General features: G+C 44.0%; 1 protein-coding gene across 1 annotated transcript; it reads left to right on the top strand.

Annotated features, from left to right (window-relative positions):
* The first annotated feature begins 3031 nt into the window (after window positions 1-3031).
* LOC127009901 (uncharacterized) lies at window positions 3032-5434 on the top strand. Its single transcript, XM_050883432.1, has 2 exons — window positions 3032-3118; window positions 3756-5434. The coding sequence occupies exons 1-2, from the start codon at window positions 3080-3082 to the stop codon at window positions 4191-4193; spliced, it is 477 nt and encodes a 158-aa protein (XP_050739389.1). The 5' UTR covers window positions 3032-3079; the 3' UTR covers window positions 4194-5434.
* Window positions 5435-11813: the final 6379 nt, after the last annotated feature.

Below are 11813 nucleotides of genomic sequence, written 5' to 3'. Positions count from 1 at the left end.
AGCAGGAAGCGGTACCAGAACTACCAAATCTTATAGTTTGTGAATGTTCAGAGGGGCCATGCAGCATGAACTGTTCATGCTTCAACCTGAATCAACCATGCACGAGTGTATGTGCGTGAAGCTGCTCTAGATGACATGTGTTTGAATGCCCTGACCAAGGAAGCTTACACCAATCCTGACAGTGGCACTGATGATTGATATTGATTATCCATAAAAAGGACTTTGTATTTCTGTGTGGAATATAAACAAGAGTTTATAGTAATTTTACTTACAGATATAAAGCTTTCACCTAACCATGTTAGAGTGATATAATAAAGAGTTTTCATTGGTAATTCATGTTGTTGATGCACCATGATATTAAGAATTATAATGAACACCCAAGTGACACAAACACTCGTGCGCGGCCAGATGGACTTTAATTTCAAAGCTGAGCGTTGTGTCCCTTGGGTACTAGTTTCAAGCCTTCATATTAACTGTTTAGCACCATTTCCAATAATTAATAACTTGGATTTGTGACTTTTATATTTATTACTGAAAAAATAGTCATGTCCCTTATTTTCTTTGAGAAAATCAAAGTTTTTTTTTTTTTACGATTTAGGGTTGAGGGGCAGCATCAAGTGATCTGTAAGGATTCAGAAGCAATACATCTTACTACCAATGATCTGGCAGCATGGAGGGAAGGTCTGGGCAAATTCTAAATCTTGTTTGAAAGCAAAATCTTGAAGCGTTATTTATTGAGAAGCATTTGTGTGACTTGTCAATATCAAAACTTCATAAAGTTAAACCATTTTGGAGACATTTTAGTCATTTGCATAATAATTCAGAGCCATACATGAAAATTGCACGTTTTGGGCGGGCTATGTTTACAAAAACGTCGATTTTTCAACTCGCACCAATTTCCTGCAACGTCATCATGGATTTTCTATTGCCAGACATACCAGTGAACGATTTTATGCATGAGGACAAATGTTGTACCTTGGGTTTGGGTTGTTGCTTAAATAGGGCACTTTTGGGAGACTGCTGCTAGACTATTAAGTCAGCCTTGGCCTGCCAGAGAGCAACCAGGTCACCTGCACCCAGGACCACCCACATTGCCGACCTGGACTTTGAGGCGACGGTGGTTGACAGCCATATCAACCACAAGCTCTGTTAGGCTAAAAACAATATGTTTAATAATGTTTGTAATTCTAAATAAAGATGGTTGTCAATCACAATCATTGGCGGGCTGGGGCCAATGAATTGCTTTGTGAAAGGGTATGAGAAAAAAATACCTCTCACAACGCAACTCTAATGGATGGAGGCCGTATTTTAAAATAGTAGTAGTAGTAGTAGTTATTATTATTATTATTAGTAGTAGTAGTAGTTATAATATTATTAGTAGTAGTAGTAGTTATAGTAGTAGTAGTAGTAGTAGTAGTAGTAGTTGCACAGGAAGTGGGCGCTTCAAACTGGCTAACCACACTACCTATCAGGGCCAAAGGCTTCAACTTAAACAAAAAAGAATTTACTGATGCCCTTGCCCTCAGGTATGGCTGGCCAGTGGATGGGCTCCCAAACATGTGTAACTGTGGCTCACCCTTCAACCAAAATCATGCCATGACATGCAAGAGAGGAGGTTTCGCCTGCATGAGACATGATGAAGTAAGAGACGTAACAGCTCAGATGCTGAAAGAAGTCTGCCACGACGTGACTGTGGAACCCATGCTGCTCCCTCTGCAAGGCGAACACCTCGCCAGACGCACCGCTAATGTTTCGAACGAAGCACGAGTGGATGTTAGCGCCAGAGGGTTTTGGACTCGTGGACAAAGGGCATACTTTGATATAAGGATCTTTGATCCCATGGCCCATTGCCACAGAGACCTGACCCTTGATGCAGCCCACAGAAGAAACGAACAAGAGAAGAACAGAGCATATGAAGAAAGAATACAGAATGTGGACCAGGGCTCCTTCACCCCGGTAGTATTCACGACGGCAGGAGGGATGGGACAAAGGGCGCAGAGCTTCTACGCAAGACTCGCCGAAACACTGGCGGATAAGAAACAACAGCCAAGAAGCAGTGTGGTCGCCTGGATGAGATGCAGGCTGTCCTTCTCCCTCCTGAGGTCAGCCTTGGTCTGCCTGAGAGGAACCAGGTCACCTGCACCCAAAACCACCCGCATTGCTGACCTGGACTTTGAGGCGACGGTGGTTGATAGTCGTATCAACCACAAGCTCTGTTAGCTTAAAAATAAAATGTTAAGTAAAGTTTGTAATATTAAATAAAGATGGTTGTCGGCCACAGTCATTGGCGGGGTGGGGCCAATGAATTGCTTTGTGAAAGGATATGAGAAAATATACCGCTCACAACGCAACTCTAATAGATGGAGGCCCAGTAGTAGTAGTAGAGTAGTAGTAGTAGTTATTTGCAGTAGTGGTAGTAGTAGTAGTAGTTATAGTAGTATTAGTATTAGTAGTAGTTATAGTAGTAGTAATAGTAGTAGTAGTAGTAGTAGTAGTAGTAGTAGTAGTAGTAGTAGTAGTAGTAGTTGCTTTGTGAAAGGATATGAGAAAATATACCGCTCACAACGCAACTCTAATAGATGGAGGCCCGTATAAAAAAAAGTAGAAAAAAAGGGAAAAAAATAGTAGTAGTAGTAGTAGTAGTAGTAGTAGTAGTAGTAGTTATAGTAGTAGTAGTAGTAGTAGTAGTAGCGGTGGCGGTGGTAATATTATTATTATTATTATTATTATTATTATTATTATTATTATTATTATTATTATTATTATTAATAATAATAATAATAATAATAATAATAATAATAATAATAATAATAATAATAATAATAATGATAATAATAATAATTATAATAATAAGTGATACTAATAATAATTAGAAGAAAAAGGACAACAGCAACAACAACGACAACAACAAGGCGCTGGTCCTGAGAAATTAACGCGTGTGACTTATTTGAATTTTTTTCCGGAAAACGAAGCAAAAACTGATCACGTGTATGTGTGTGTGTGTGTGTGTGTGTGTGTGTGTGTGTGTGTTTACCTATATAAAGGTGTATCACAGGTGCAGAATCAATCGGTAGCGAGAATGTCTCTCTCTGTAATACTGCCTGCTTTTGTGCTGCTGGTAAGTCCCTCTTTCTCTTTCTTTCTCTCCCCCATTATAATCGCCATCACTAAGCCCACGGTGTTATGGACTCGCTCAGCACGAGAATATGGCGTTGTCGATACCTGTGTAGGACAAAGATCCGGATCTTCAAGTCCCTTGTGCTCCCTGTCTTACTCTGTGGCCGCGAGACATGGACACTGCACAGGGACTTGGAGAGGCGGATTGATGCCTTTGGTAATAAGCGTCCACGCAGGATCATGAGATATCGCTGGAATGACTTTGTGTCAAACCGGCGACTACTCCGTGAGGGTGATTCGACATATATTACCTGCATAGCCCGTCACCGCCAACTCCGGCTATACGGGCACGTGGCACGCTGCCCAGCAGCCGAGCCTGCTCACCGGGTTGTCTCTGTGAGAGACAATCCTGAGTGGAGGAGGCCAAGGGGACGCCCACGGAGTTCGTGGCTTGAGCAGGTCGATAGATCCTGCCGGGAGGTACTCAGGGAGGGAAGGGGGCCTGCTTGGGGACTTGCCCTGAGGAACCCCCGCGACTGGCGTCGTGGTGTGGGCGAGGCGATATGCCCCATCATCACCATCACCGTCTTCCTCCTCCTCTTCCTCCTTATCATCCTCATCCTCTCCCTCCCACACAGGTGTCCGGGGCGGGGCGCGGCGCACAGGCAAAATACCTGTGCAGCGAGAGTCTCACCTGCACAGCGGTGGGATACTTCTCCAGGTGCGACAACTTCTGCGACACCCAGTACTTCGCTTGCGACGCCGTGGGGGACCAGGCCACGCTGTTCACGTGCCCCGGGGAGACGGTCTTTGACCCTGACCCGGGCCACCCCTTCTGCGTCCCCTTCGACAACTGCACCACAAATACCTGTCATACCCTCCCCCTCTTTTCCTGCCAGGGCTTCTATACCTATCCGCGCTGCGACAACTGCAGTCAGGATTTCTTCTTGTGTTCGTCGACAGGCCAGTTACCTAGGAGAGAGACGTGTGCCGCCGGGATGCTGTACAACCCCGTCCCTTCCCTCAGGGGCTGCATCCCCGCCAGCGAGTGTCCGTGCACCACCGACGACTGCTGAGCCACGCTGACCCCTCCTCCCGTACCCGGTAGCCATCGGACCATCCGGGTACGGGACAGTGTCCAGACAGACCCCAGTGACACACTGTCAGGCAGCCCTCATCGGTCTCTAAGTTGCGGAATTTACGCAGACATCAAAACCCACGACACTGACCTCCCTTCCGGCCGCTCGTTCCTCTTTCTTGTGTCGGAGCAGCGCCTGGCGGGCTTACTGTTGCTGCCTTCGTCTGTGCCCCTGAGCTCCCTCCCTTGCTGGAAACAACAACAACAACAATAACAACCCACACAGCAATATCCACTGTAATGATAGACACTAGAAAACAATTTATAAACAACAAAATTCAATAAATATAACAAAAACAGTCGTCTAAAGCTGACTGACCAACCGATTTTTTTATTTTTAAGCCGCCAAACCCGCTATTAATGCTTGGATACGGGAAAGTAAACTCGGATATGGACTTAATAAAGCCAAGGTATACTATCCGGATATGGAGCATGTCCGGATTCGGGAGGTCCGGGTCCGGGAGGGATTACTGTATCTCCTTTTTGAAGTTCATGTATCCAGTTTGTTTCTGTGGGTTTGTTTCTGCTCCTCTTTCTCCTTCCCTATTTCCTTACTGAAGTTCATGTATCCAGTTTGTTTCTGTGGGTTTGTTTCTGCTCCTCTTTCTCCTTCCCTATTTCCTTACTGAAGTTCATGTATCCAGTTTGTTTCTGTGGGTTTGTTTCTACTCCTCTTTCTCCTTCCCTATTTCCTTACTGAAGTTCATGTATCCAGTTTGTTTCTGTGGGTTTGTTTCTGCTCCTCTTTCTTCTTCTTCCTGATCTCCTTTTTGAAGTTCATGTATCCAGTTTGTTTCTGTGGGTTTGTTTCTGCTCCTCTTCCTCCTTCCCTATTTCCTTACTGAAGTTCATGTATCCAGTTTGTTTCTGTGGGTTTGTTTCTATTTCTCTTTCTCCTTCCTTATTTCCTTACTGAAGTTCATGTATCCAGTTTGTTTCTGTGGGTTTGTTTCTGCTCCTCTTTCTTCTTCTTCCTGATCTCCTTTTTGAAGTTCATGTATCCAGTTTGTTTCTGTGGGTTTGTTTCTGCTCCTCTTTCTTCTCCTTCCTGATCTCCTTTTTGAAGTTCATGTATCCAGTTTTGTTTTGTTCTTGGGTTTGTTTCCAGTTCCTCTCTCCCTTCTCCATCCTAATGCCCTGTGCCTGTAAACACGAGTAAATAAACTAACGAGAACATGATGATCTGCCTTTCCTTTTACCTGTATTTACCTGTCTTAATTAAGGGAGGCGGAAGATGCCGTCAGCGAAAAGGTGAAAGAGAAGAAGGTGTGACATTTTAAAAAGACGGTGACTGACCAAGTGTTGAGTTGTTGTACTGAAGTGTTAATCTAAAGTGAAAAGTTGTTGCGTCAAGTGTAAAGTGAATCTAAAGTGTATACAAGTGTTCTCTGTTAAGTGTAGGAATAAGCAGGAGAGGGAGGAAGACGAGGAGAAGGAGGAGGAGGGAGAGGAGGAGAAGGAAGAGGAGGAGGAGGAGGGAAAGGAGGAGAAGGAGGAGGAGGAGGAGGAGGGAAAGGAGGAGAAGGAAGAGGAGGAGGAGGAGGGAAAGGAGGAGAAGGAAGAGGAGGAGGAGGAGGTAAAGGAGGAGAAGGAAGAGGAGGAGGAGGGAAAGGAGAAGAAGGAAGAGGAGGAGGAGGAGGGAAAGGAGGAGAAGGAAGAGGAGGAGGAGGAGGGAAAGGAGGAGAAGGAAGAGGAGGAGGAGGAGGGAAAGGAGAAGAAGGAAGAGGAGGAGGAGGAGGGAAAGGAGGAGAAGGAAGAGGAAGAGGAGGAGGGAAAGGAGAAGAAGGAAGAGGAGGAGGAGGAGGGAAAGGAGAAGAAGGAAGAGGAGGAGGAGGAGGGAAAGGAGGAGAAGGAAGAGGAGGAGGAGAAGGGAGAGGAGGAGAAGGAAGAGGAGGAGGAAGAGGAGGAAGGTCATCAAAAGTGAAATGTTCCTCCTCCTCCTCCTCCTCCTCCTGTACTATTTTCATCCTTTTCTTCTCCATCATATTTTGTCGTCTTTTTCTTCTTCATCTTCTTAATCAAACTCATAAGCTTTCTGGTTCTGCAAACACACAATATGTACACGAGAATATCAGCAACGCGTCCGCTTCTTAAGAATACTGAAAAATGTTCGTCGACGGCTCACTTTTATCATTATTTTACACATCCGTAACAGAATCCATTATTTGCTTCTCAATTACCTAAAACTAAAACTAAAATGTAGGGATAAAAGTAAAATGAATAATGCTGTAAAGAATGCTGGTGGACTTAAGTTAGTAGGTATAAGATGGTCAGTCGGGAGGTCATTTAGTCGTTGAGTCTGACAGTCGGAGAATCTGTCAGTCAGCTTCGTGTTTTATTGCAAGTCGGGTCAGTCGGGGAGCCTTTTAAAGCGAAAACAGTACCCTGGATGAACTATATAATTGCAGTGTGATAGAACAGGTGAGCAGAATACTGAGCGAACGAAAAGAAAGATAACATTGCACTACATAAAATCATTGCGCTCTCTCTCTCTCTCTCTCTCTCTCTCTCTCTCTCTGGTGGACTTAAAGCGAAAACAGTACCCTGGATGAACTATATAATTGCAGTGTGATAGAACAGGTAAAAATAATACTGAGCGAACGAAAAGAAAGATAACATTGCACTACATAAAATCATTGCTCTCTCTCTCTCTCTCTCTCTCTCTCTCTCTCTCTCTCTCTGTAACTACGTCTTCCTCAGGCAAGGCAGAACACTGGAGTCGGTATTTCTTGGACGCTTCTGCCTCTCACGTCAATTCTTCTCAAAGGTCGAAAAGAAGATTAGTCGGGTCCTCACGAGTACTGTTTCACGTTCATGCTGCGCCCGGCACTCATTCTTGATCCACTTGGACGGTTTCCTCTAGAGTCCGGGTTGATGGGTGGTCTTCAGGACAGCATGTGGGTAGTCTTAGGCCACTCGGCGGTGACTGAAAAATCCCAGGTGGTAGCGTGGGGATTCGAACCGACGCTGTCCATGGCGCCGTGAATGTGAGCCCAGCACGCTAACCAGATTGTCGTCCTCAGCCTCGTATACTTAACGGTTTCCTGCCCAAAAACTGTCTCCAGCACGCCACAAACGATGCACCAATAGATTAAGGTTCCTATGTACCGAAGAGCTTTACACTACAAAATCCCTAAGCATCTCAACAACTTAGGGAGGCGTTTTAGTGTATTGAGAGAGAGAGAGAGAGAGAGAGAGAGAGAGAGAGAGAGCAATGATTTTATGTAGTGTAATGTTATCTTTCTTTTAGTATATAGTGCACGGTATAGATGAGCTTTGAGACCAAAAGGAATTTCTTGATGAGTGTATAGGGGAAGGCGGGGCAAAACGGCACTCTTAAGGTTACACTCCAGATGTTGCAGCAATGTTGTACTATATTCAGAGACAGTTGGTGTTTTTGCAATCTTTATTCATCATTAAAAAATAAACTCTCTTTGGAAGAACCACTTTGGATCCTTTACTCATGAGAATTGAAAAAAAAAAAAAAAATAGCCACAGGTGGGCCATTTTGTACAATGGCAAAACGGACCTCACGTATGGGTCAAAATGGCCCTCATATGGAAATGCTTGGTAACGCGCCAAAACATACGTTTGGATAAGAGAATCACACCAGAAAGATTACTTAACATAAAACTAAAATAATCTAGTTCTTATTCCATTAGAAAATAATTGCTCTTAGGCTCAGTAGCATGAACAACAATGAATTCTTATAAACTTCTCACAAATGAAAAGTGATATTACCTTCCTCAACATAAAAGTTCTTATTCCATTACAAAAATAAATGATCTGTGGCTCAATAACATGACCACCAACGAACTCTTATGAAACTACTCACAAGTGAAATGGAAATTACCTTTCTGAACATAAAAGTTCTTCATGTATTACAAAAATAATTGTTCTTTTGCTCAATAGCATGAACAACATGAACTCACAAATGAAAAGTGACATTACCTTCCTGAACATAAAATTAATATTCATATAAAAGAAAGAGAACACGTTGTCCTTGTCTTTGTTCAGTGAAGTTGTGAGTTAGTCAGCAGCAAAAAATAATTATTGTTAAGTGGGCCGTTTTGCGCCAAGGGCAACGAAAATGTTAACAACAATCTCAGCGGAACAATGGCGGTGCAGAAGAATGTTTCAGCAGTCAGACTCATTCACAGAGTAACACCACAGAATCATGCAATAACACATGAAATTATGAGTCACAGTATTCCTACAAACACGATTTTATCAGACCCTTACAAATAGGTCAGCTGGTGATAAAATATTCTGGGATTTTTCACACACACACAAACGACGGCGTCCAAACTTGCCCCGATGTTACAGCTGACTAATGAGCCGAGAAGTAAGTCCATATCCTTATCTGGCGAGGATAAAAACACAGAAAACGGGGTGGTCCATCTTACCCACCGGTCCCATTTTGCCCTACCTTCCCCTACAATGTGATAATACTAGTTATCTTATGTAAGCTCATCTCTCTCTGGGGTCTGTGTGGTCTGATTTTCTATGTAAATCTCTCTCTCTCTCTCTCTCTCTCTCTCTCTCTCTCTCTCTCTCTCTCTCTCTCTCACAACTCTATATCAATCACTCAATCTCTCTCTCTCTCTCTCTCTCTCTCTCTCTCTCTCTCTCTCTCTCTCTCTCTCTAATGTGCTATATGAATGTTGTGGAGAGAGAGAGAGAGAGAGAGAGAGAGAGAGAGAGAGAGAGAGAGAATAAACCCTAAATTGTGCATGTGTGAGCTATTTTTCCTTCTACATTTTACCCTTGAGCTGCTTCCTTGTACACCGTTAGGAAGCGGAAATGCATGATGCGTCAAAGAAAACGTGTCAACAAAGGACTATTTAGGGGTGACCAAAGCGTTTCTAGTGACAAAGGGGAAGGTTGGCGGAGTGTTTTTTGTTCATTTTTTGGTAATGTAAGGAATGAGTGAGTGAGTGAATAGGCCTGCTGTGCTCTCTCTCTCTCTCTCTCTCTCTCTCTCTCTCTCAGTGCAAGCTAACTCACTTCATTGTCCATATAATTATTAGCAAGTGCTCTCTCTCTCTCTCTCTCTCTCTCTCTCTCTCTCTCTCTCTCACTCCATATAAGGTTGCTTTAGGTATTAAGTTCACGAGTACCAAACAATCTCTCTCTCTCTCTCTCTCTCTCTCTCTCTCTCTCTCTCTCTCTCTCTCTCTCTCTCTCTACGGTGGGTGAGTGAGTGCGCTTGTACTAACCTAACCTTCTTTCTTTCCTCCAATACCTCCTCCTCCTCCTCCATCTCCTCCTCCTCCTCCTTTGTCTATCACGTGTAGGACATTACGTACCGAGTATCCTTTAAGTCCTATTGAGCATCCTTGAGGGGGGGGGGAGGAGGAGGAGGAGGAGGAGGAGGGGGAAATAATGATGGCTAACCTTTGCTTGGAGAGAGAGAGAGAGAGAGAGAGAGAGAGAGAGAGAGAGAGAGAGAGAGAGAGAGAGAGAGAGAGAGAGAGACTAAATATATCTACTAAATCATGTATGTGCGTATGTGTGTGTGTCTATGAGGTGTGTGTGTGTGTGTGTGTGTGTGTGTGTGTGTGTGTGTGAGAGCATAATTGTCAGTCTGGCCTGCTCGCTCGGCAACGCTTCCTCTCTCTCTCTCTCTCTCTCTCTCTCCCGGATCGATGGAGGAGAAGTGAGTGCATGTGTACCGACGTCTCTCTCCCTCCCCCCCCTTTTCCCTCCCTTTCCTCCTCTCTCCCTTCCCCTTCCCTCCCTCTCTTTCATTCTTCCCTTTTCCTCTCCATTTCCTCCATATCTTCCCTTTGTTTTGTTTTTTCTCTTTCTTTCGCATTCTTTCCTTCCTTCCTTTTCCTTCTCCCTTTCCTCCTCTCTCCCCTCCCCTTCCCTCTCTTTCCTCCCTTTCCTTCCATGTTCTCTCTTTCATTCTTCCCTTTTTCTCTCCTTTTCCTCCATATCTTCCCTTTGTTCTTTTCTTTCTCATTCTTTCCTTTCTTCCTTTCCTTCCTTCCTTTCCCTCCTCCCTTTCCTTCTGTGCTCTCTCCCTTTTTTTCATTGTTTCCTTTTCCTTTCCTTTGCTTCTATGTCTTCTTTCTTTTCTTTTCCTTTAATTCTCATTCTTTCCCTCCCTCCCTTTCCTTCTCTTCTTTTCTTCCATCTCCTTCCCTTCACCCTCTTTCCTCCCTTCCCTTCTCTCTCTTCTTTCTCCTTTCCCTTCTTTTCCTTTCCTCCCCTCCATCCTTTCCTTCCCTCCCCTTCACCTTTCCATCTCTCCTCTTTCATTCTCTTCCTTTCTTCTTCCTTCCCTTTTTCTCTCTTTTCATTCCATATTTTCCTCTTTTTTTCCTTTCCCTTCGATTCTTATGCTCCTCTTCCCTCCCTTTCTTTTCCTCCCCTTCCCTTCCCTTCCTCCTCTTCCCTTCCCTTCCCTGTATCTCTCCCTTTGTCTCCCTTCTCCTTCATGCTTTCCTCTCTACTTCCCTTCCTTTTTCTCTCCTTGACCTTTCCCTCATTTTCCTTCCCTTCATCTTTCTCTCTCATCCTTCTTTATTTCCTCTCTCTCCATCTCCTCCATTCCCTTTCTCCCTTTTCTCATTTTCTCTTATTTTTCTTTACTTCTTTTATTCTCTCCTCCTCTTCCTTCTCTTCCATGATCCATCCCTTTCCTCCTCTTTCATCCCCTTTCCCCCTCTTCTCCATTCCATCCTTTCTCTTCCCTCCTTTTTCTTCTCTTTTTTTATTTTTGTCTCTCCTCTGCATACCATTCTTTTCCTCCTTCTCTCTTTGTCTCTCTCCTCAGTCACATGTCCCTCCATTCTCTCTCTCTCTCTCTCTCTCTCTCTCTCTCTCTCTCTCTCCATACATCCGTTCTTTTACATCCATTTCCTGTTGGTCTTTAACCCTCTCTCTCTCTCTCTCTCTCTCTCTCTCTCTCTCTCTCTGAAGGTAAACAAGGAGGGAGAAGATAACCGTTTGAGTTTGTTTGTTTGTTTTTGTTTGTATTATTATCAGTAGTAGTAGTAGTAGTAGTAGTAGTAGTAGTAGTAGTTATTGTTGTTGTTGTTGTTGTTGTTGTTGTTGTTGTTGTTGTTCAAGGTTATTAAGTTTTGTCATTCAAGTTGCAAAGTGGAGGTGGTGGTGGTGGTGGTTGCTAATGATGGTAGAAGTAGAAGTAGTAGTAGTCGTAGTCGTAGTAGAAGTAGTAGTAGTAGTAGTAGTAGTAGGAAGTAGTCATGGTCGGTTGTAAATGGTCGCTAATATGGTGGTGGTGATGGTGGTGAAGGTTGTGGTGGTGAAGGTTGTTGTCAGTTCATCACCAAACCACACCAGAAATGACCACTTCCTCCTCCTCCTCCTCCTCCTCCTCCTCCTTGTTTTTGTCTATTCATATATTCCTAGTGATCCTCCTTCCCTTCTTCTTCCTCATCCCTCTCCGCCTACTAATTTTCTTCTTCTTCTTCTTTCTCCTCTATTCATCTCCTTTATGCATCTCCTCTTCTTTAAATTTGCCGTTCTGTTCGATACCTCCTCCTCCTCCTCCTCCTCCTCTTCCTTCTCCTCCTCTTATCCTGTT

Source organism: Eriocheir sinensis, chromosome 42 (genome assembly GCF_024679095.1).
Source record: "Eriocheir sinensis breed Jianghai 21 chromosome 42, ASM2467909v1, whole genome shotgun sequence".
Classification (NCBI taxonomy): Eukaryota; Metazoa; Arthropoda; class Malacostraca; order Decapoda; family Varunidae; genus Eriocheir; species Eriocheir sinensis.
This window is presented reverse-complemented; position numbering and strand designations above follow the sequence as displayed.